Source organism: Ascidia mentula, chromosome 7, assembly GCF_947561715.1.
Source record: "Ascidia mentula chromosome 7, kaAscMent1.1, whole genome shotgun sequence".
In the NCBI taxonomy this organism is placed as follows: domain Eukaryota; kingdom Metazoa; phylum Chordata; class Ascidiacea; order Phlebobranchia; family Ascidiidae; genus Ascidia; species Ascidia mentula.
Genome location: NC_138572.1, coordinates 19,780,240 through 19,803,441, shown reverse-complemented (window position 1 = coordinate 19,803,441; position 23,202 = coordinate 19,780,240). Strand labels below are relative to the sequence as shown.

At 41.1% G+C, this 23,202-nt stretch overlaps 1 protein-coding gene across 1 annotated transcript in view; it reads right to left on the bottom strand.

The window, feature by feature from the left end:
- The window catches only part of LOC145909750 (uncharacterized), a 40,021-nt gene extending 17,237 nt beyond the window's left edge, over positions 1 to 22,784 (bottom strand). The window contains exons 1-74 of the mRNA XM_082997101.1: positions 22,682 to 22,784; positions 21,743 to 21,893; positions 21,488 to 21,645; positions 21,302 to 21,424; positions 20,497 to 20,622; positions 20,077 to 20,174; positions 19,850 to 20,021; positions 19,547 to 19,677; positions 19,353 to 19,491; positions 19,018 to 19,092; positions 18,767 to 18,955; positions 18,582 to 18,659; positions 18,332 to 18,523; positions 18,197 to 18,274; positions 17,189 to 17,389; positions 15,997 to 16,074; positions 15,741 to 15,938; positions 15,593 to 15,670; positions 15,320 to 15,523; positions 15,134 to 15,211; positions 14,590 to 14,856; positions 14,245 to 14,442; positions 14,097 to 14,174; positions 13,848 to 14,042; positions 13,713 to 13,790; positions 13,460 to 13,651; positions 13,315 to 13,392; positions 12,322 to 12,510; positions 12,186 to 12,263; positions 11,820 to 12,002; positions 11,687 to 11,764; positions 11,358 to 11,624; positions 11,122 to 11,304; positions 10,891 to 10,968; positions 9,893 to 10,084; positions 9,759 to 9,836; positions 9,492 to 9,707; positions 9,362 to 9,439; positions 9,127 to 9,309; positions 8,994 to 9,071; positions 8,749 to 8,940; positions 8,612 to 8,689; positions 8,373 to 8,555; positions 8,056 to 8,133; positions 7,806 to 8,000; positions 7,666 to 7,743; positions 7,413 to 7,604; positions 7,278 to 7,355; positions 7,032 to 7,217; positions 6,894 to 6,971; positions 6,647 to 6,838; positions 6,321 to 6,593; positions 6,188 to 6,265; positions 5,943 to 6,134; positions 5,810 to 5,887; positions 5,570 to 5,752; positions 5,442 to 5,519; positions 5,201 to 5,389; positions 5,071 to 5,148; positions 4,831 to 5,016; positions 4,485 to 4,562; positions 4,248 to 4,433; positions 4,113 to 4,190; positions 3,870 to 4,052; positions 3,568 to 3,816; positions 3,431 to 3,508; positions 2,828 to 3,010; positions 1,501 to 2,292; positions 1,080 to 1,157; positions 839 to 1,024; positions 703 to 780; positions 384 to 572; positions 250 to 327; positions 15 to 197 (exon numbers count right to left, since the gene is read on the bottom strand). Coding sequence (XP_082853227.1) covers positions 15 to 197; positions 250 to 327; positions 384 to 572; positions 703 to 780; positions 839 to 1,024; positions 1,080 to 1,157; positions 1,501 to 2,292; positions 2,828 to 3,010; positions 3,431 to 3,508; positions 3,568 to 3,816; positions 3,870 to 4,052; positions 4,113 to 4,190; positions 4,248 to 4,433; positions 4,485 to 4,562; positions 4,831 to 5,016; positions 5,071 to 5,148; positions 5,201 to 5,389; positions 5,442 to 5,519; positions 5,570 to 5,752; positions 5,810 to 5,887; positions 5,943 to 6,134; positions 6,188 to 6,265; positions 6,321 to 6,593; positions 6,647 to 6,838; positions 6,894 to 6,971; positions 7,032 to 7,217; positions 7,278 to 7,355; positions 7,413 to 7,604; positions 7,666 to 7,743; positions 7,806 to 8,000; positions 8,056 to 8,133; positions 8,373 to 8,555; positions 8,612 to 8,689; positions 8,749 to 8,940; positions 8,994 to 9,071; positions 9,127 to 9,309; positions 9,362 to 9,439; positions 9,492 to 9,707; positions 9,759 to 9,836; positions 9,893 to 10,084; positions 10,891 to 10,968; positions 11,122 to 11,304; positions 11,358 to 11,624; positions 11,687 to 11,764; positions 11,820 to 12,002; positions 12,186 to 12,263; positions 12,322 to 12,510; positions 13,315 to 13,392; positions 13,460 to 13,651; positions 13,713 to 13,790; positions 13,848 to 14,042; positions 14,097 to 14,174; positions 14,245 to 14,442; positions 14,590 to 14,856; positions 15,134 to 15,211; positions 15,320 to 15,523; positions 15,593 to 15,670; positions 15,741 to 15,938; positions 15,997 to 16,074; positions 17,189 to 17,389; positions 18,197 to 18,274; positions 18,332 to 18,523; positions 18,582 to 18,659; positions 18,767 to 18,955; positions 19,018 to 19,092; positions 19,353 to 19,491; positions 19,547 to 19,677; positions 19,850 to 20,021; positions 20,077 to 20,174; positions 20,497 to 20,622; positions 21,302 to 21,424; positions 21,488 to 21,645; positions 21,743 to 21,893; positions 22,682 to 22,784 — 11,101 coding nt within the window. The remainder of the gene's footprint in view (positions 1 to 14; positions 198 to 249; positions 328 to 383; positions 573 to 702; positions 781 to 838; positions 1,025 to 1,079; positions 1,158 to 1,500; positions 2,293 to 2,827; positions 3,011 to 3,430; positions 3,509 to 3,567; positions 3,817 to 3,869; positions 4,053 to 4,112; positions 4,191 to 4,247; positions 4,434 to 4,484; positions 4,563 to 4,830; positions 5,017 to 5,070; positions 5,149 to 5,200; positions 5,390 to 5,441; positions 5,520 to 5,569; positions 5,753 to 5,809; positions 5,888 to 5,942; positions 6,135 to 6,187; positions 6,266 to 6,320; positions 6,594 to 6,646; positions 6,839 to 6,893; positions 6,972 to 7,031; positions 7,218 to 7,277; positions 7,356 to 7,412; positions 7,605 to 7,665; positions 7,744 to 7,805; positions 8,001 to 8,055; positions 8,134 to 8,372; positions 8,556 to 8,611; positions 8,690 to 8,748; positions 8,941 to 8,993; positions 9,072 to 9,126; positions 9,310 to 9,361; positions 9,440 to 9,491; positions 9,708 to 9,758; positions 9,837 to 9,892; positions 10,085 to 10,890; positions 10,969 to 11,121; positions 11,305 to 11,357; positions 11,625 to 11,686; positions 11,765 to 11,819; positions 12,003 to 12,185; positions 12,264 to 12,321; positions 12,511 to 13,314; positions 13,393 to 13,459; positions 13,652 to 13,712; positions 13,791 to 13,847; positions 14,043 to 14,096; positions 14,175 to 14,244; positions 14,443 to 14,589; positions 14,857 to 15,133; positions 15,212 to 15,319; positions 15,524 to 15,592; positions 15,671 to 15,740; positions 15,939 to 15,996; positions 16,075 to 17,188; positions 17,390 to 18,196; positions 18,275 to 18,331; positions 18,524 to 18,581; positions 18,660 to 18,766; positions 18,956 to 19,017; positions 19,093 to 19,352; positions 19,492 to 19,546; positions 19,678 to 19,849; positions 20,022 to 20,076; positions 20,175 to 20,496; positions 20,623 to 21,301; positions 21,425 to 21,487; positions 21,646 to 21,742; positions 21,894 to 22,681) is intronic.
- Between the last annotated feature and the right edge of the window lie 418 nt (positions 22,785 to 23,202).

The window sequence follows — 23,202 nt, the reverse complement described above, 5'->3', positions numbered from 1 at the left end:
AATTACGTGTTTACTTGTTTGTTGCGTAACAAACGAACTTCCACTTTCACTTTCACGATCCTTGTAATCGATTGAAAATATTCGGAAGCGATATAAAGAACCAGGTGATAAATTATCGATAATAGTTCGATTAATCGAAGATATTCGGTGGCTGGTATCGTTTTTACCGACCACTTCAACCCTATAAGATTCAGCTCCTGCAAATAAGCACTACTATTCGTAAAAACTATTATTCGAGAATAAATAAACCTTTTCTTTCTTCCCATTCAAGCGTGACGTAGTTCTCTGTGACGTCAACAGGATTTGCGAAAGTTGGAGTTTGTGGAACTGAAATGAGCAATTGTTAGTTTTGACAATCTTTGTGAGAATTTATGATTACTTACGCGTTGCTTCACTTATGACGTCACTTGGAATGCTTCGCTCATCCGACTCACTAACCGTTGTCAAAATGACGTCATACGTTGTTCCTGCTTCTAAATCCTTAACAACCGCAAATATGTCGGTCGTCTGGATTATCAACGGGAGTGACTGGGCAGTTTGTGACGTCACTATGACCTCATATTCGGATGCTCCTTTGGGTTGGAAATTTGCGTTACGTCATAACACTTTTTAATGAATATTTTTCTGACTTAGCGTTAATGAGTTTTGTTGACTTTTTTTGGCAACGTCTTTAGTCTCGAAACACGTCAGATTAATTGTTACCTGTTATTTCCTCCCACGTCACAATAAAACTAGAATTAGTTGTTTGAGAAATTGAAACATTCCTCGGTTCTACGACGTCTAGAAAGTGTATTTTCAGATCAAATTTAACAGAACTTAGAATCAACAAACTTTTTACCGGTTTGGAACGAAACAATTTCGCTTCTTGAAGGATTCGGTTTCATATTTACTCCCACAGATGTAATTGTTACGTCATACCATGTTCCTGGTGATAGTTCCAGAATTTCAACTTGCGTTTGTTTTACGTCAACACTTTTGTACAACCCCTCCCTACTTTCGATAAACATGACGTAGGACACTGCGCCTAGTGACGTAACAAGGTTACTACATGAAGTATAGATGTTTAATGTTCTCCAAACCTTTCTGTTCTTCCCACTTAAAAATCGCGGATTGCAGACTAACGGAAGTGACGTTGATTGTGGGCGGAAATAAAGGAGCTGAAAAAATATATATGGTAAAAAACCTCAACAGGGGGTTTCCCGACCGCATTTATGGCTAAAAAGCCAGAAAATATCACCGTGCGATATTGACCGTGTTTACAAACGAACCTGCTTGAAACAAACTTTTTAGCCAGGGGTTAGGATTTAAACTACTCATGTGTGTCTGCTGGAGGCTGTACGTGTTGGGTTGGGCCCGCTGCACTTTTGGGGGGTGGGAGGGGGCGGAACCCGCAGCATTTTTTTGGGGGAGGGACAGAACCCGCTGCACTTTTGGGGGGCGGAACCGGCTGCACTTTGGGGGGGGGAACCCACTGCGCTTTTTAGGGGCAGAACCCGCTACATTTTTTTTTGGGGGGGGGGCGGAAGCCACTGCGCTCTTTGGGGGCGGTACTCGCTACAGTTTGTGGGGGTTGGACCCGCTGCACTTTTTGGGGGCGGAACCCGCTGCACATTTGGGGGGCGGAACCCGCTGCAAATTTGGGGGGCGGAACCTGCTCCACTTTTGTGGGGGCGGAACCTGCTGCACTTTTGTGGGGGCGGAACCTGCTGCATGTCTTTTTTTTGGGGGGGGGCGGAAGCCACTGCGCTCTTTGGGGGGGGTACTCGCTACACATTTGGGGGGCGGAACCTGCTGCACTTTTTGGGGGCGGAACCTGCTGCATGTTTTTTTTTGGGGGGGGCGGAAGCCACTGCGCTCTTTGGGGGCGGTACTCGCTACACATTTGGGGGGCGGAACCTGCTGCACATTTTGGGGGCGGAACCTGCTGCACTTTTGTGGGGGCGGAACCTGCTGCATGTTTTTTTGGGGGGAGGGGCGGAAGCCACTGCGCTCTTTGGGGGCGGTACTCGCTATACATTTGGGGGGCGGAACCTGCTGCACATTTGGGGAGCGGAACCTGCTGCACTTTTGTGGGGGCGGAACCTGCTGCATGTTTTTTTGGGGGGGGGCGGAAGCCACTGCGCTCTTTGGGGGCGGAACCCGCTACACTTTTTGGGGGCAAAACCCGCTGCACATTTGGGGGGCGGAACCCGCTGCACATTTGGGGGGGCGGAACCTGCTGCACTTTTTGGGGCGGTACCCGCTGCACATTTGGGGGGCGGAACCGGCTACACTTTTTGGGGGCGGTACCCGCTGCACATTTGGGGGGGCGGAACCTGCTACACTTTTTTGGGGTTGGAACCGCTGCACTTTTTTTGCAACATTTGAAAATATAATTAAAAATCTTGTCTGATTTTTTTGTGTTTCCTTGGAATATTAAAATGAAACATCACCAAGAACCACACAACAAACTTACCTTGTCAACAACCTACACGTTAGTGTCTCCAATATGTAGAAACAAGTAGTTACTTATTCCTCTATGACGTAACAAGCACGCATCCCGCGATTGCTTTGTCTAATTAGTGTTATTTTTGTTTCAGCAAAAATTCCCAGAGAAATTTTTACTTACAAAAGAAAAAATTCCTAAGACAGTGTTTTTACGAAAACAAAATCGTTTCGTCACAATACACCACGTGCATGAAATTGTTTATTCACCTTATGGCGTCACCGATCAAACCAACATGCAAGTACATGCAACGTCATGTCAAATTTACGTCATAATAATGTTTAGTAGAGCAAATAAATAATGGTTAATATGTTGAGATTCCACCGTCTCTCGGTCACTCACTCGTCGTCTCACGAACCACGTGACTCTTCACGCTTGACTGCCCTTCCTCGCCCAATGTTCTCACATAGAAATCATAGGTCGTGCCCGGTTTTAACGATAGAACAGTTATAAAATTCGCCTCTGTTAATACGTAAGCATCACTGACGTCATCGGTTGAGATTTGCACTTGATAGTTTTGTGCCCCTGCGAAAAGATAACACTATTAAACATTTTTATCGCCAAGTTCCGTTTACGGTATTGCTTAAATATCTTTGGAGTAAATGATCAGTGAGGTTTGTGCAGTATTTCACATCTCATCAGTGCAACTGGCAGCCGAGGTTGAAAATCCACACACAAATTCCACACGAAATTACGCAGTAAATGTCGTTCGGTACAAACAGTGGAGAACATTGTGGTGAAACAACTGCTTGTGTTTGGACAGTTAACCAACCAGACCAGACTCAGCCTCAAGCTGCACTGATATGATTTTACACGTGGAAACATACAAGCTTTACGTGAAAAAAGATTTTGTGGCGGAAATAAATTTGTTTTTGTAGCAAACGGGGATTTAAAATAAACGAATGGATTGAAACAATTTATAAAATCTGAACCTAAGAAACTGACCAATCACGTGCTTCCATTCAATGGTGACGGATGTGACGTTGACTTGCGTGACGTTGATTCCGGTCGGGGGGGAGGGCACTTGTAGAGGAAATGACGTAACGTCAAGTGGTTTAAGTGCTTTATTATAACAATGGTACCTGTCTGTTTTCGAACTTCTTTACTTGGATTCGGATTAATTCTTCCACCGACGCCGAACGAATAGACGAGGAATCGATACCAATTACCCGACTCTAAACCGGATACTTCAAACCTTGTGTCAGAAACATTGAAAAGCCTTTCTCTTTCCTCAACAATATAACCAACACTTCCTTTTACATCTTCCCATTGCAACGTCACTGATGCCGTTGTGACGTCAACAGCCACCAACTTATTTGGGCTGGATGGTACTGCAAAATACAACTTATAAACATAATTTTGCTTCAACATTTGAGTCACTCACGAGTCGTCTCCTGTATTTCTGGTGACGTCACCCCAATTAATTCATTTCTACCAATCGGTGTGAGTGTGAAGTTGTATGTCGTTCCAGAAGGGAGGTTGCTTAACAATAATGACGTCATATTCGTTCTGGAAACGTTTACACTATCATCTTCGTCATAACTTTTGATGTAATAAGCAACTGCGCCTGCTCAGAAAATATAAAAAATTGATAGAAAACCATTCAGATTGATGAATCTTCACAAACCGTTAGATTCGACCCAAGTCAGTCGCAGTGACGAAGCTGTGACGTCATTGACAATAAAATAATCAGGATATGTTGGAGCTGGAAAAAACGGCGAATATGTCATGCCTAATTGTTGCTTAATAATTGTATTAATACCTGTTTGTTGTTTAACTTGTGCGCTTGTTACGTCACTATGTCTTCCTCTAGTCCCTATTGCAACGATTTGTAAAATGTAATCGTCACCCGGGGTCAAGTTAGAAACAGTAGCGTTGTTGACGTCAGTATTAAAGTAGAATATTTCCCCTTGTGGTCGGGAGAGAGTGATTTGATAGCCGACAGCCCCTGAAACCACGGAGTTTATGAAAATCATTTCCTCTATTTACCTTGGCTTACCTCTGACAGGACTCCAAGCAAGCGATAAAGAAGTTGATTCAACGTTAATTATCCTAACCTCAGTCGGCGAAGTTGGTACTGAAAAAAAACGTGAATACGACGTCATGAAAGTTATATCTGTGCGATATTGCAATTATTTCTAAGATTTTTCGCAGCAGACTCTCAAAAAACACATGTTTACTTGTTTTGCAATATATGTTGTTAAGCTCCCATGTTATGGTTAAAATTAATGTTTGTACGTAATGACGTAATTAATTATTACCTCCTAACTCAAATGACAGAAATAATTTCAAAAAATCTGAGTAATAATTTTTTGTCTCATGGTAACCCTGGTTGCATGACTTACAAGTTGAATCACGAACTTCGAGTGATGTCTCGCTTGTGAGTTGTTGTCGCCCGACTGCTTTCACCGTGAAAATGTAATCGATTCCCGATGTTAAGTTAAACAAACTAAGAAATGTTCTGTCACTTGTCAATTCTTCAATAAATTTGCTTCCGTTTGTTTGCATGTTTATGACGTAATAAAGCGCGCCTGTAATGTACATTGTTAGAAAACCACGTAAACCATGACGTAGCAAGTTGATACCATTTGACTCATCCCATGAGATTAACAGTGAACCGGACGTGACGTTATTGATTCTGATATTTCGTGGGGGTTGGGGTTCTGTAGAGTTTAATATTAATCCATTGTTTCGTTTAAAGTTTGAAAAACTTACGTGTTGATTGCGTAACAATCACTTCCGGGTCGATGTTTTCACGATTAAATTTTCCCACACTTGCAACAGTAAACCGGTAGGTGTCGCCAGAAACCAGGTCTTCTATCGATATCCGGTTTGATTGTGACGTTTCAGTTTTAACAATGACTCCGTCACTTCCGATGACGTTAACCACAAAATATTCAGCTCCTGCCAGAAATTACCAGTCATATTTTAACTACGTATTTATTACGTCACTCACCTATGACGTCATCCCACAGAAGTTGTATGGAATTGGTAGTGACGTAACCAGGTCGAATTCTGCCAGGTGGCAACGGAGCTGCAAAATCACTTTATGTAAAGATTGTTTTCAATCAAACACCAATTTACTTGTCTGTTCTTCCACTTCATGTGATTTATTGCTCGTGAGAGTCGTTTCGTGACCGACAGCTTTCACTGTGAATCCATACGTGATACCAGGTTCCAAATCATCTATTACAGCTGAAGTTCGTGACGTAATAATGGGGTTAGTAGCGCGTGGACCGACTGTTTCCACAACATAACTTTTGGCTCCTATTGCGAAAGGAAAGTTTGTGAAAAGAAATAAAGATAAACGAACAATAAATGTACCGATGACGTCATCCCATGAGGTTGTCACCGACGTCGTTGTGACATCAGTGACAGAAAAATTTTGCGGTGTTTGAGGAGCTGCGCAAAAAATTACTTAATTGTTGTTTTATATTCGAAATGTTTGTTTTCTTACTTGTTTGTTGCGTCACAATGAAATATTGCTGGTGATTGATTCGATCTTTTGTTCCAAGAGAATGAATTGTAAAATTGTAAAACAAACCCGGTTGTAATTTATTCACTGTTACGTCAGAATGGGCAGTTTTGATGTCATCAACATCTCCGGACGCACGTAACGCACGAGTTTTTATGACGTATCCAGCTGCTCCTATTACGATATGAGGTTTAGATCAAGCATGACGTCATACAGTAAACAGTTACCTTTGACATCCATCCAGGTTAGCGTAATGGTTGTCGTGGAAACACGAGTTACGTTCACAACGGCTGGAGCAACAGGAACTAAAGAGTGTGAGGGTTAAAAAGAGGTCACAGCAAAATTTTACTTTTAACTTACGCGTCGTCTCACGATTTTCGTGAGTTTCACTACTCGTGAGATCGCTGTGACCAACCGCCTTCACGGTGAAACTGTATTCAGTTCCGGCAACCAGGTCCATAACTAGAAGTGATGTAAGGTTTGTCGTCAATATGGGATTGGCTACAACAACGTCACTATCGTCTGTCGCCGACGTAACCATGTATGACGCGGCTCCCACAACTGGCTCCCAGGACATCATCAATGAATTTGTTGTGACGTCGGTTATTTGGAAGTTCTTAGGGAAGGATGGAACTACCAACAAGTTTTAGTCATTAGCTGAAGAACAAAATATCTTCAAAACAAACCTGTTTGTTGCGTCACAATATCACTTCCCAACCTATTTAAACGATCAGAAACTCCCACGGAATAAACTGTGACGTCATACAACACGCCAGAAGTTAAATTTCCGACTGTAATTCCTGAGGCTACATTTTGAAGTTCTGTCACAAGTTTCCCGTCATTGTTTGACGTCACTCTAATTACGTAAAGTGTTGCCCCTAAAGTTTACAGATAAGCAGAAAAGTAATACAAACAGATAAAGAGAAACACAACCTTTGACGTCACTCCAGTCATACACAATTTGGTTGGTCGTGACGTTTACCACCCTCGGCTGTGTTGGTCTGTAGGGAACTGAATAAAAACAAAAATACTTGAAATCGCAATCAAAATGCATTGTTACGTCATACAAACCTGTTACGTCACGAACTTCAGCACTCCCTTCGCTAATTCTACTTTCCTCGCCAATACTTTTCACAACAAACCAATACGTCGTACCACCCAACAATGACGTCACTTTTATGTACGTCACATTCGTCTCTATAATGTTAGTGACGTCATCTTCCGTTGTGCCATATTCAACTTTGTATTTAGCAGTTCCTGCATTACAAAATGTTTCTATTGACGTATATTACATCCGCCGTTTACACAATGCCCTACCAATGACGTCGTTCCAAGTAACGGTAATTGATGACGTAGTAACATTGGTGATAGTAACATTTTGTGGAGCACTTGGTACTAAGATGAAGTTTTTTGTTGGTGTTTGTTTGTTATTTCAACAAGTTGGACACTTACCTGTTTGTATTTGTATTTTTTCACTTCCTTTGTTGTTTCTTCTGTCTTTTATTCCAACAGAAAATACAACAAACTCATACCACGTGCCTGGATCTAAACCAATCACATCAACTTCCGGCGTGACGCTTTCAATCACGTGACGCTCAGACGAACTGATATTGGCTCGGTAAAATACCTCGTACTTTTCGGCTCCTTTGAAAATGCGCAGGTATTAATGTAAGCTTAAAAAATTACTTTACAACATTTTTCATACCAATGACAGCTTTCCACGTCAAAGCGACTGACCTTGTGCTGACTTCACGTACATCAACTCCCTCAGTGGTATTCGGTCCTTTTAAATGCAAACAAGTTCATTAAAATGTGTCATATGAATAGAATACTCACAAAACTCACGCGTTCCTTCATGAATCTCACGACTGTTTTGACTAATTTGCCCTTCCTCCCCAATAGTTACAATTGTGACGACATACTTGGTACCAGGCGACAAATCAGTAATCTTATACTTTGGTGTTTCCGAAGACAGGACATTATACGTGCTAATTATGTCACTGAGTAATGACTTTACGATGACGTTGTATGACGACGCACCTAAGTTGGAATTTGTTAGTTTTCAATCACAAAAATTGCAGAAAGTTTTTCTGACCATGAATTTTCCTCCAAGATAAAAAGATGGAGGTTGTTGTAACTTCGTCAACATTAATGCTGTTCGGTGGATTGGGAACTGAAATTAATTTCTTGGTAAAAACTTTAGTGGACGATCGGATTATTTAACTGAGTGTTACAAGAATCGGATAAACCTTTTGTAAGCGCTAAACTAAATATACCTGGACAATACAGTCTGTCACTTATCGCCATACAATAAATAGAAAACGTAATCATGCAAACAAGACCAACATAAATATCAGGTTAGTGACGTAAGCAGCAGGGGAGTAATAAGTGATATTTATGTCAGTTATTCACCTGTTTGCTTCCTAATCCGCACATCCTGGTCGATATTTCGAGTACCTCTAACACCAACACTTTCAATTCGAAACTCGTGCCACGTTCCTGGCCTCAGTGCGGACACTGTTGCTGTGGAAACGACTGCTTCGAGACTACCGTTTGTCAAATCACTAGTAACCATGACGACGTAACTTTGGGCGCCTGTTAATTTAGATTGTGACGAAACAAACGAAGAAGTTTTATTTGTGTGAGCTAACCTGATGCAGGTATCCAGCTTAATGTTACATTTGTCTCCGTGACGTCATCTACTGTGACGTCAGTTACTGTTTTCGGAACTGTTAATATATTACGTGTTAATTATGTTTGTTCAAATATAATAGGAAATTGTACTGACGCGTTGCCATGGTAACAAGCCGGCTTACGTCACTTTCTGTGACGTTGTCTCTTCCGATCGAGCGCACAGAGAAGGTATATTCTGTGCCAGGATCAAGTGATGTCACCAAGTATGACGTCACGTCAAATAAAGTGTATCCGGTTGGTTGTTGGCCATTCAATGGAGTGATTCGGACTTCGTACGACGTTGCTCCTGCGTTACAGTAATTTAGAATTGAAACATCCATTTGCTTGCTGTTAACCTACCATGTACGTCATCCCACATAAGAAGCATGGAATTTGTCATGACCTTGGTTATCTTGAAGTTGTCCGGGGATGATGTCACTGAAAAACATGAACAAATAACATATCCGAAATAAACTCAGGTTTGACTCCTTACCAGTTTGTACACTCAACGTTTCACTTTTAACCTCATTTCTCTCATTTCCAACAGAGTAAACATAGAAATCATACACTCCCCCCGGTCGCAAATTTCTGACTTCAATGTCGTTCGTCACAGTCGACGTAATCACATCCTCCTCCAATTCTGTACTCCTCATTATGACGTCATAGGAAGTTGCACCTGGAAAATTGCCGTATTTTAATCGTCAACGTTTGAAAACGTCATGAATTACCTCTGACGTCATTCCACTCGAGACGAATAGTGGAAGTTGTTGTAGCGGTTGCCCATGGTAACGATGGGGTATCTGGCACTGAAAACAAATAAAAGTTCATTTTGTTGTAAATTATTTTCTTATTCCTTACGTGTTGATTGTGTGAAGGCGATTTCTTTTTCGCTCGTCCGCCCCTCTTGTTGTCCTACAACTTGCATTGTGACGTTATAAGCTGTACCCGATCTCAATGATGTCACAATCAACGAAGTGGAAACAGTGGACATTCGTTTGATCCTGCCTCCGTCCTCATTAAAAAAAATTTCTCCTTCATCAGAGGACGATATTGTGACGTCATACCTCGAAGCGCCTAAAGGTTTTTTTTTAATCCGGGAATAAAACTTTCAACATTCTAACAAACCATAAGATGATCTCCACCAAAAACCTATAGAATTTATCGTAAAATTTTCCACTTCAAATCTTCCTGGAAATCTTGGGTCTATAAAAAACCGTATTGTAACTATCGCGTTGTTGTTTGTGACGTAATAGTCGTACTTGTTTGAACAACAAGCGGTTTACTTCCAGCCAGATTCGCTCTCTCCTCCATTCCTATTGAATACACAGTGAAATTGTACCAACCACCCGGGCGCAAGGGGCGCACAAGAGCTCTGGATGATGTGACGTCTCCTACCGTCGGTACGTCACGTTCCCTTGACGACGTCACCTGAACTTTGTAACGGACCGCTCCTATTAACATAAGAATCCCTGATTTAATTTCTTATCTTTGACCATGGCGGGAATCGAACCCACATTCTGCCAACTTTAGATTTTAGTAAGCATTTGCAACAAGTTCCTTTAACCTTTCTGGTTGAACGGTCACTTGCAAAATCAACTCCCATGCACTGAGTGAGGTGGGAGAACTCACTGACTGAGGTGGAAGAACGCACTGAGTGGGGTGGGAGAATGCACAGAGTGAGGTGGGAGAATAAATTAAGTGAGGTAGGAGAACGCACTGAGTGAGGTGGAAGAACGTACTGAGTGAGGTGGGAGAACTCACTGAGTGAGGTGGGAGAATAAATTAAGTGAGGTAGGAGAACGCACTGAGTAAGGTGGGAGAACTCACTGACTGAGGTGGAAGAACGCACTGAGTGGGGTGGGAGAATGCACAGAGTGAGGTGGGAGAATAAATTAAGTGAGGTAGGAGAACGCACTGAGTGAGGTGGAAGAACGCACTGAGTGAGGTGGGAGAACATACTGAGTGAGGTGGGAGAATGAATTAAGTGAGGTAGGAGAACGCACTGAGTGAGGTGGAAGAACGCACTGAGTGAGGTGGGAGAACACACTGAGTGAGGTGGGAGAATAAATTAAGTGAGGTAGGAGAACGCACTGAGTAAGGTGGGAGAACGCACTGAGTTAGGTGGGAGAACGCACTGAGTTAGGTGGGAGAACACACTGAGTGAGGTGGGAGAATGAATTAAGTAAGGTCGGAGAAAGCAGTGAGTAAGGTGGGAGAACGCAGTAAATGAATACAGATTTACAGAACCAACTCTTACCTTTGACCGGTTGCCACTCGAAGGAAATTCTGTTGCGGAAAACTTGTAAGACTGTGAGTCCGCTTGGTCTGCTGGGAACTGTTAAATTGATGTAAATCAAAATAATTTCGGTGGTAAGTAAAAGTTTATGGCAAACGATGTTTGATGACGTAACACGGCTATTTTAAGGATTACGTTGTGGGCTCCGCGATGAATCTTTTGCCAAGTTTTAACAATAAGCGATTTTCAAACCTGTCCAAATCTCAAGCGAAATTTCTTCGTTGCTTCGAACTTCAAAATCTCCAATAGACCTCAAAGTAAACACATATTTGTTTCCGGGTAGAAGAGGGGACACAGTCAATGACGTCACTGCTACTTGACGTGTATCTACGTCATTGTTTTCAGACTTCACAGCTAGTTCGTATCCAGAAGCTCCTATATTTTAATAAAGCATAATTGACATTTTGCCACAGCATAAATGTCCAAACCTGTGACGTCATTCCACTGAAGGGTGACGTGATCAGTTCCAACTGACGTATGCACAAAATTTTTAGGGGCGTTTGTCACGGTTTGTTGAACAACGCTTGGTGATTGGTCAGATCTTTTTCCTCCGTCACCGGTAGCGTGAAGACTAATGACGTATCTTACTCCTGCCTTCAACCCACTCTGTTTAAACTCCAACCCTCTACTTTCATCCACATACGTCAAATCTGATCCTTGCTCTTGAAATGTGATGACGTAATTGATGACGTTACCTGGCGATAAGAACGAAGACCATGATATGTTGTTTAAACAACAAAAGCAGCTATTGTGAAACCTTCAACAGCATCCCACGTGACCGAAATAGAAGTTTCATCAAATGACGTCACAGAAGGTTCATCAGGGGTAGATGGGACTGTGGATAATATTGTGATTAATCCAGTAACAAGTTTAGAATAAAGAAAATCCACCTGTTGAATCGGTGTGTTGAACTGCTCTCTCACTCTGTCGACCTTCCTCACCAATGGCGATGACGTCATACCTATATTCAGTCCCCTGGGTGAGGTTTTCAACCAGAAGGCGCGCTTGATCGGTGGTATATGATTTTACATCAATGTTTCCACGGTTAAGATTCACTCTGTAAGCGACCCCGCCTGCAAGAGATTGTGAACTTTTTGGTCTTTAAATGCGGGGAATTAAATTTTAACTCGATCTGGATTAAAAACTCAGTAAAAATATCTGTATCTTACTTTTTATCACAAATTATTATTATTGTCATCCCGTCAAAAAGTTATGGGCGCGCATAAAATTGTTGCAAGAAAGATTGTTTTCCTAACCTTTGACCTGGTCCCATTGCAATTCTGTGCTGGTCGTTGTGCTTGCAATGGTTCGGATATTTTGTGGCACAGCGGGAGCTGTAAAAAAAAGAACAAAAACTTTTGTGATGTAATAATATATAATTTCCTGACTTACAAGTGACAACCGACGCTTGAGGACTTCCGTATTCACTTCTTCTACCTAATTTCCCAACAGAGAAAATAGTGAAATTGTGACGTGTTCCAGAGTCCAGACCCCCAGACACAAACTCTGTCCCAGAGACTTGGAATTCATTTCTTTCTTTGTTTTCGAGATTTGTGACTTGAACAATGTAACTGCGCCCCCCTGCGGAAATATTTTTTAAATAATATTTTTTTGATGAAGGTGTTCACGGAGTTTGTCCGGCACAAAAAGAAGAAACCGAACTTTCGGATGTATTGTACATGGCGGTATTGTACATGGCGGTATTGTACATGGCGGTATTGTACATGGCTGTATTGTACATGGCGGTATTGTACATGGCTGTATTGTACATGGCTGTATTGTACATGGCGGTATTGTACATGGCTGTATTGTACATGGCTGTATTGTACATGGCTGTATTGTACATGGCGGTATTGTACATGGCGGTATTGTACATGGCTGTATTGTACATGGCGGTATTGTACATGGCGGTATTGTACATGGCGGTATTGTACATGGCTGTATTGTACATGGCGGTATTGTACATGGCGGTATTGTACATGGCGGTATTGTACATGGCGGTATTGTACATGGCGGTATTGTACATGGCTGTATTGTACATGGCGGTATTGTACATGGCGGTATTGTACATGGCGGTATTGTACATGGCTGTATTGTACATGGCTGTATTGTACATGGCGGTATTGTACATGGCTGTATTGTACATGGCTGTATTGTACATGGCTGTATTGTACATGGCGGTATTGTACATGGCTGTATTGTACATGGCTGTATTGTACATGGCTGTATTGTACATGGCGGTATTGTACATGGCGGTATTGTACATGGCTGTATTGTACATGGCGGTATTGTACATGGCGGTATTGTACATTGTCAAAATGACCGCACAAGATGCAATTCACTCACGAATTGCAAGTTCAACGTAATAATGCCTTCACCAATCACCTTTCACGCTATTCCACGACAATCCGACAGATTGTGACGTCACAGATGTAAACGTGGGCTGATCTGGTGCAGCGGGGTCTAAACATAACAACGGATTAATTGAAATACTTCACATGATTATGATTCGTGATTTCGTGATACTAACCAGTTTCCTCTTTCACGGGAGAACTTCGCGAGCTTTTCCTGTCCTGGTCTTGCCCGATACTAGTTACCCGAAACACGTATTCGGTTCCTGTTTCTAGACCTACTCGCAGCAGTTCCGGTTCCTCTGTCTCAATGTCCTCCAATGATTCACCTGATTCCACTTCCCGAACGGAAATGACGTAATATCCGGCTCCTTGTATCATCAAAGCCGTATTTAAGTAACATTTTAAGTTTGTATGATTTCTATGGCTCACCTGTGACGTTGTTCCAGGAGAGTTGAATGGAAGTATTTGTGATGTCACTGATGTTGATTGTTATTGGAGCAAGAGGAACTGCGAATAATTCACATTTAGCAGTTTCAGATAAATATTAGGTAGTTGTAATCTAACCTGTTTGCGCATGCAAGGGTTCGCTGTCTTTCCAATTCCTCCTGTTTCTCGTGCCGACGGAATAAACGCTCATATTATACCAAGCCCCAGGGAGCAGATCAACTACCCTATCTGACGGCTCATCCGATTTAACTTCCCATTCTGTCGAGTTGCCTGGAGTAAACTGAATGACACGAACGTGGAAATACGTTGCTCCTGGAAATCAAGGTTTTCGTAAAAATAAATTCTTTTCTGTGTGCGTTTTTATACCTTTGACGTCATTCCATAGCAACGACATTGAAGTTGTTGTCACGGCCTCAAGTTGCGGTTGCTCAGGCGTGACGGGCACTAAAAAGAAAGTTTCGTAAACAATGGAAAGTTGCCGATAGTTTTACCCACCCGTTTGCGGTACACTTACGAGTGGTGTCGGAAACTCTACGCGTTTCCCGGCTTCTCTGCTCCTGGAAACCAATAGACCGAACATAGAACCTGTATCTCGTCCCCGGGTCCAATCCTTCTACGCGAGCTCGGCGCGAACCGTTAACTCGAACAAACGTTTCTCTGGTTGTTACGTCACTATCGGATGTTTCCGCCCTCACTAAGTACGCCGCAGCCCCTGCGAAAATCCACTGGTTAAAAATTTATTATATTTTTCTTGATTTTATTATCTCTAAATAAATCTTAAACATCGAATATAACTTAAACTGTTGCTGTCATTTATATGGTTGTGTATTAATTGTGACACAAAACAATGCAATCTCACCCCACATTTCGTCCCATATAACCGTGTAAGCCGTGACAGAAGCATCCCTGAGTCTGACATTGGAAGGTGGGAATGGGACGGTTTGTACATTCACTGTAGAACTTCCATTCTCGTTCAGTCGACCTTCTCTGTCCTGTGAGTAGATCGTGAAGTTGTGCCAAGTACCGGAAACAAGCTCTGACGCTTGAACACGTGACCGGAAGCTGGACAATCGAGTTTCGTGTCGCTTCGTCCCTGATTGCATCACTATGACGTATTGCACAGCACCTATAAAGATGAAACGCGTTAAGAGGGCGGAAAATTGTCTTCAATCGATTTATCCAACATGACGTCACAAACACAACTCTTTATAAACGGGTGTAGGAAATGTAATATGTTTCTTGTGTTACGTCACAATACTGTTAAATCTTAACTTACGTTCACCATAGTTACGGTTACTTAATAATCATTATCCGTTGATTGTTTGGAAACAAACGCTTATTGTTTCCTTCTAGTAAAAATACGTATAATGTCATCCAGCTTTCAAAGCAAAACCTATAATGACCTTTAGCGGGTTCCCATTCCAACGTAATAATGGATGGCGTCACTCTGGTGTGACGTATGTTGGTCGGTGGAAGAGGAACTGAAATAAAAGATGATAATTTACAAACCAGTAACCACGTGTGCATTGCGCGATTTCATTCCTTTGTTTTTTACTTTGTAAATTTAACAAAGGTTTGTGAGGGTTTACTTGTTCGTTCGAAGTTAATTCTTCCTAAACTACTCGTTCTGTCGCTGTGGCCGATGCTTTGCGCTCGGAACCCATACAACGTCCCAGACCTCAAACCCCAAACTTGAAATTCTGTATCGTTGGTGTGGTAGTGTGCCTCTGTCGGATCCGGAAAACTATCGTCTACATCCGTTGTGGTTACGTAAATGTTGTAAGATAGTGCACCTGCAAAATAAAATTGAAATCAGTTTTAAATGACAAATAAATATCAATATGTGGATATGACATCATCACCTTTGACTTCTGGCCATCGAAACATCATGGAGGATGACGTCACTTTCCAAAATGAACCTATAGGTGGAGGTGCCGGAACTGCAGATAAACGAATCGTCAAAGCACTTTCAATTACGTCACAAATTTATTTATGACGACATAAACCAACCGGATTGTTCGTGAAGAACTTCGCTTGATTGGGGATTCATTAAACCGAACGCATTTATGGATCGAACTTTAATCGAATACCACAACCCCGGTAACAATTGATCCACTGTTACGTCAGAAACATCTGTGAATGGAATAATTTGGCGATGGACTTCGTCGCCATCCAATGGTTCAGCTTCGGTGACGTAACTCTGTGCACCTATCAGTGTGAAATTATTTTAAAACTCTACCTTACATAAATAAGTAACAAAACTTGCCCTCAGCCGGTTCCATGCTCAGTAGCATGAACGTCATGTTCACCCAAGTCGCCCACGGTTTACCAGGAACTTCAGGTACTGTGCAAATTAAATATAGATAACCACCGAAACTAGGTACAGTGCAAAATAAATATAGATAACCACCGAAACTGGGTACTGTGCAAATTAAATATAGATAACCACCGAAACTAGGTACAGTGCAAAATAAATATAGATAACCACCGAAACTGGGTACAGTGCAAAATAAATATAGATAATCACCGAAACTAGGTACTGTGCAAAATAAATATAGATAACCACCGAAACTAGGTACAGTGCAAAATAAATATAGATAACCACCGAAACTAGGTACTGTGCAAATTAAATATAGATAATCACCGAAACTAGGTACTGTGCAAAATAAATATAGATAACCACCGAAACTAGGTACAGTGCAAAATAAATATAGATAACCACCGAAACTAGGTACTGTGCAAATTAAATATAGATAATCACCGAAACTAGGTACTGTGCAAATTAAATATAGATAACCACCGAAACTAGGTACTGTGCAAATTAAATATAGATAACCACCGAAACTAGGTACTGTGCAAAATAAATATAGGTTACCACCGAAACTAGGTACAGTGCAAAATAAATATAGATAACCACCGAAACTAGGTACAGTGCAAAATAAATATAGATAACCACCGAAACTAGGTACTGTGCAAATTAAATATAGATAATCACCGAAACTAGGTACTGTGCAAATTAAATATAGATAACCACCGAAACTAGGTACTGTGCAAATTAAATATAGATAACCACCGAAACTAGGTACAGTGCAAAATAAATATAGATAACCACCGAAACTAGGTACAGTGCAAAATAAATATAGATAACCACCGAAACTAGGTACTGTGGAAAATAAATATAGGTTACCATTGACACTGTGTAGAAAAAACTAAAATTATAATTTTGGAATTGTTTTACGTTGCAAACACTCCGTGCATGTTGTTCCTAACCATAAACTTGTGCTGGAGAAATTTCCACAAACTCAATAAAAATACGTAACCAAAGACATTACGTTTTAATTTCTGTTTATGAAACAATCCCGAGGTTTTAACTTCATGTAATCCATTATATCACATGTACATGGCTATGGATTATAAATCTGGTTCGTGAATAATAAACACTTACAGAGTAAACTAACCTGTTGAGTTGATGATTGAAGCGCTCGGTTTGCTGATTCCACCCTGAGAACTTTCGGTTCGAACTGTTAACCTGTATTCAAAACCTGGATCCAGACCGCCCACTAGCGCCGTGGATGCGGTAAAGTTCACCGCCCGGTAGATGTCGCCAGTGGGTTCACCTTTTACCAACTTTTCAGATTCAACATGATAGATTTTTGCGCCTGTAACAAAATTCATACTCCATGGTAACACCAAACTGCCCTAATGAGGCCTCACGAGTCGAAACAGTGGCCATCTGTATGTAGCCATTGGCGTCGATTTAAGGGTGACTGGGGTGACATGTCACCCCTCACAAACAAACAGGAGTGACAACGCATGCATTGTCACCCCTGGATTTGTTTAAATTAAAAATTATTGTCTGATAAAAACATGTACATTATACTATGTGTTAAGCCAGTTACAAAAGACCTTTATTGTCACCGTCACAATCGTGACAAACACAAGTGCCTCGTGGATTGTTACGCAGCGCAGCAATTGTTGTAGCATAATGGTTAGAATCGTCATTGTGCCGTAATAGATTTGTTTGTTACTTCATAATAACTAAATCTGCAACAGACTGAGTGAAACAAAAATGTGCTGCTTTCAGTAAGGGTCTATAATTAAAATGTTTAAAGCTAAGTGCTACAAAAACATGGTTCGGTGTAAAAACAAAGTGACACGAAACGGAATTTGTGTCGTTTCCTATGTTTAGGGCGATACGACTGACGAAATGTTTTTTGCGTGTTTCTAAAACCTTGATAGGTCACCCTTAATATTTTACAAAACGTTAAAAAATCGACGCCTATGTTTGTAGCTCACAAAATTCAAACTGTTACGCATGGTTGGAAATAGGTGTTGCATTGTTGGAAATAGGTGTTACTTTTACTGAACACTGTTTATCCTCCTATGTTTACGAAGGAGTTCCAAAACCTGGTTGTGTTTTAAATTTATCAAATAGTTTTTCTTAACAAATGTATCTAAATTTTTACCAATCGTATGATTCCACGTCACTTGAAGGCCCGTAGGATGAGAAGTGAGCACTCGCACGCCCTCCGGCGGACTTGGAACTGCACAACATAGAAATATAATAGGAAATATTTAGAGTTTTAAGTTCAAGCACGAACCAGTTTGCACGTGGATGGGATAAACCACATTGTAATCAACAATGTTTCCTTTGCCCACTGAATAAACCGATATTTTGTATAAATTCCCACTCTTCAAACCCCTGAACCAAACATCAGTTGACGTCACATTGCGTTGTTGTTTAAATCTCTTGTTGTCGGGTGACGTCATTATGACGTTGTAGCGAATGGCAGCTGCAAATTACGTGATCAAGTTACTTTGGGTGTTGGAAGATGACAACCAGGGGCTTACCTGGTTGCGGTTGCCAATGAATCTGAATACTTCTTTCCGTGACGAAATCAAGTGTGACGTCATTAGGATTCGAAGGAGCTGCAAAATAGAGTAAGAAAATATATTAGAATCGATATATCCGGATTTTCAACTTTATATGCAAAAAGTTACACTAAATATTGCGCCACCTAACCACAAGTACAAACCTGTATAAGCAGTCACTAGTCGGCTAAGAGAGCTCACAAGTCCAGTCGTGCCAATCGTGTACGCGCGGAACTGGTATTTCATTGAAGGAGTCAAGTCAGATATCTTGAATGAGGTGCTTGTGATGTCATCATAAACTGACGTCACGTTTTTGTCGAGGTCGTACATAGTAAGTACGTACGTAGCAGCCCCTAAATTAAAAGTAAATATAAGCTGCAGACAGTTATCGCTGATCATGAAATAATCAATTAACCTGCAACAGGTGGCCACTTGAGGTCGATAGAGATGTGCTTTACTTGTTTAACTTTTAAATCCGGAGCGGAGGGAACTGAAATACATGATTTGAGATTAAAGGCTTTGTTGTAGATTGTCTTTCTAACAAATGAAAATATTTGAATCCACCAGGAGCAACATTTTCTGTTTGTTACATCACAATACTTGAGACAAACCCAAGCTGCCATTTCAACAGCAACGACTTGTAAAAAAAAGAGAAATTTGTTAAATTACAATTACATGCAGCTATTAAAACGCTCCTTTTCTTTTTAAGATGAAACTCCTTTTCTTTTTAAGATGAAACACATAAATTACCTGTGATGAAATATAGCGAGTCGCTGTCTTCGCTTCTCAGACCAGAAGAAAGTGACGAAACGACCACAGAAAAGTTGGTTCCAGAACTTAAACCATCAACAACTGTCGTCGTTTCAAGGACAGCGTTCGAAACAAAATTCTACAAAAACATTTTTAGTGATGTCATCGCCGAACTTGTTACGTCATTGACTTACCGAAGCGTTGTTCACCGCCCTGGCGGTGATGACGTAACTCGCGGCGATTTCCTTATTTTCTTCCCAGTAAACTTGAACGGATGATGACGTAATAGACGATTCGTTTATTTGAATAACTGGTTTTTGTACCCCTGTATGACATCACAGACATGAGACAATTGAGGTAGGGAGTTTATCGATAGTTCCAATCATCTTATTTATTGAGACATAAATGTCAAATACGTGCAAGGTGACTTTGATACTTGCCTCAGGATTAAACAAACCATCACGCAAATAACCTTGAAAACGTGAGTCACGTGATACCTGTGTTGAGAACAAGAGTCCCTTGAGGCCCAACCTCGCCGTCACGCCCGACCGCCCACACAATGGCCACGTAAGTTGAAGCTTGTTCCAGTCGATCGAAGCGGACCCAAGTTCGTCTAGCTGGAATATTCCGACTCACCCGGATTGCTTTGCTGCTTCCGAGATGACGTAACTACAAATAAAATCCTGTTCCATCGTGAAGTGAAAACGTATGACGTCACACTTACTTCCGCGTTATACTTGGCCGCGAAGTTTTGCGCCCCCCAGCGGAGGCTTACCGAGTACGGACCGATATCGAAAGTTTCAACACGTGGTGCGCCAAGCGCTGTGAATATAAAATATCCTTTAACCCCGCCCCCGGACAGAACAAGAAGTCAAGACGTCACCGGTGACGTCACATAAAGCAAATTATAGTGGTTAAATAAAGGTGTTTTGTCAGTAACGAGTATTTATGTTGGATTAAAGATTTTATACTTGACCTTGAAACAACGGCGGCAAGGTCGGTTGGGTGGGGAATAAAATGTTTCTTGTAAACTTTTTTGTTTCAAAAATGTCGGCAACCAAATTCGTGTTTATGAAACAAACGGAATTTGAATGATCCAACTTTGGTCTGTAGTGTTTTTCATACAGTTATTATTTCAACATACGCTGTGTACAAATGCTTTTGAGAAGGTGGTTGACTCTTCTTCTGAGGTCTTTGTATCTCACACTGTATATGATATGTCTCGTTGTTGGAGCCGAAGCCAGCTGTCGGATTTGTCTGTAAACCGCGTCTGAAACACAATTTGATGTGAAGAATGTTTTGTCAGAACAAAAATATATGTTGGAAATCCCCCCTCCCCCTAACACTGAACCAACCTGACGATATTTGGAGGTTGTCGCGCGTCCTATTGTGATCCATCAATTCTCAATTATCTTGCATGTTTGTTTAGAGAAACGCCTATTTATACGTAACAATGGGCAAAGCGATTTGATTTCCAAACAATGCGTTAAAATACGGCTTCTAAAAGTAATCGAAGACAATGGAAAGGATGTTTCAGTTAGATATTTAACATAGAATTTGTTCTTATTCTGCATGGAAACATTTCTCTCAGATAAACATTGTTTGCATAAAACCAACATCACATTTCTGTGTCAGAATGTAACCCGACTTTAAGCCAGAAAATATTTGACAATTTAGGCCAAATTACCCCGAAAGCAAGAAAGTGACGGGTTTTAAGGCGATGAGATAACCTGAGTGTTCAGTAATAACACGACTTCCACCCATAATTGATACTTAAAATAGTCGAGTGAATTCCTCGAGTGGGTTTCATAACAAATTTACATCACAAAAACTTTTGTATGGTTTTGTTACTTATTTTAATTAATTTCTGCATTAATTATAGTTGATGGTTTGAAATATAGAAAAAAAACCTATATAGAAATTATTTATATTTTCCCGAGTATTCTCACATCCAGATCCAATAACGATGACTCGACATTTTTCTTGCAGTTTTCTCACAGAAGCGCTGATGTCATCTTTGATTCTTGAACCAACAGACACCAAACAAATTGCTTCATTGTCTTCATTTCGACCTACACGGATCGGCTGTTATTACGTCACAACTCGTTTTATTTTGTCACAAGCAGCTAATTTACCATGTTCTGGGGTAAAAAGGTTGTCGGCCAAATATTCCAAAGCTGTTTGAACTTTGACCCCTCGCCCGGTGACACGTAATCGATCCATTGCGTCATCAGCTAATGATTTGTTGGTGAGGTCGTTGAGAGTTGCAATGTTGGTGATTTCCCCCCCGAAGCTGTAAGTACGTCATGCGATAGTTTCGTCACAATAATTCTTAAACACAAAGATATCACTGCGCTATGAAAGAATCGATTGGATTCGATTCCACGCACCTGGTAAGCGAGATTCTGGTTCGATCCGGTTCTACGCGGAGTTTGCTGTAAATACTTTTTAAATAACTTTGGAGAAAGCCAATGTTAGTGGAACCAACCAAGCGTGACGTCTCAACCAGAACATAAAGATCAACCGTAGCAAGTCGGCAATCTATGACGTAATAATAAAGCCAGTTAGATCTACGCAATGAAATTTCGTAACAACATTTTATTTTTATTAATAATTATTGTAGTAAGTTGAAGTTCGTTTCAAATTTAATGAGTTTTCCTGATTTGTTATCGGCCGAATGTTTGGTGTTTTCAGTCGTCAATTAAGCGGAAGGTAATCGTGCCCCGAGGGCATAAAATACATCGGATAATTTAATTCTTATTCCAAATTTGTGCCACGGAAAGTTGCTTGTGTTAATTCGTGTTTTACAGAAAATAAATCGGGACGAAATCAGAAGTTGATCGAATATTCTCCAACTTCCAGGAAAAACCGCGCGATCTCAATATGAGGGGGGGAGTGGAGGGCCGCCGGGAAAGATAATTTACACAAATGACGTCAGAAGTTAAAATTGTTTTTCCCCAAGGAGAAGTGGAAACCACACAGGAATGCGGTGATACAAGTTTCACAATTCACAATAATTTGGTCCGCGGCAGACTTTGCGTCATTTTGCCGGCATGGAGGAAGCCGTATGCAAAACGCAGGTAAATTCATTAATTAGTCTGACACTTACAACCGCTTTTAACCTCGCGACCCAAATCCCAGACATTTGACCACGTGTCATATCACGATTCCAAGGTTAGCAAAGGTCATTGCATCGACTGGATGTGGGAAAAAATGGGGGTTGTTTGATAAAAATTGTGCAGTTTCGAGAAGAGTGTCATTTGCCTCAAGGTCACTGGTGTGGTGATACCAAACTTCAAGGTCACTGGTTTTTACCAAAACGAACTTACCCGACAAAATATCTCTCTTCACACGATCCTTGACGTCTGCGTTTTGCGCATGCGAGGTCAATGCCACGCAAATTATCATTGAAAGTAACAAAAAACAATTCATGACGTCATTAGCTAGTCTGTTGTCTTATGACGTTATACTATGGTCTCAAAGTAACTGTGAGTGTGAAATAATAAGTTACAGATTAACAAACGCACAAGAAAAAATTCTCAACAATTCCTGCGAGTAATTAACTTGCGGAAGTTTCTGTGTTGCATCTTACACGATCAATAGTGAATCACTCTAAACTTCCTAATCTGACGTGAAAACCTGTTTTCGTCTTTTTACTTTGAATATTTTTTGCATCGAGAACCCCTCAATGAATTTTCCACAACCTGTTTTTGCGCCAACATTCTCAACGAGATAAAGATGTTCGCGCAATTTCGCTGTTTAACATTCTTCCGCCTTCTTCTGCGCTTTAGCTCGTGGGCAAAACTTCAAAGTCGCGCGTCTACCTTCATTGTTGCGTCACAATTACAGC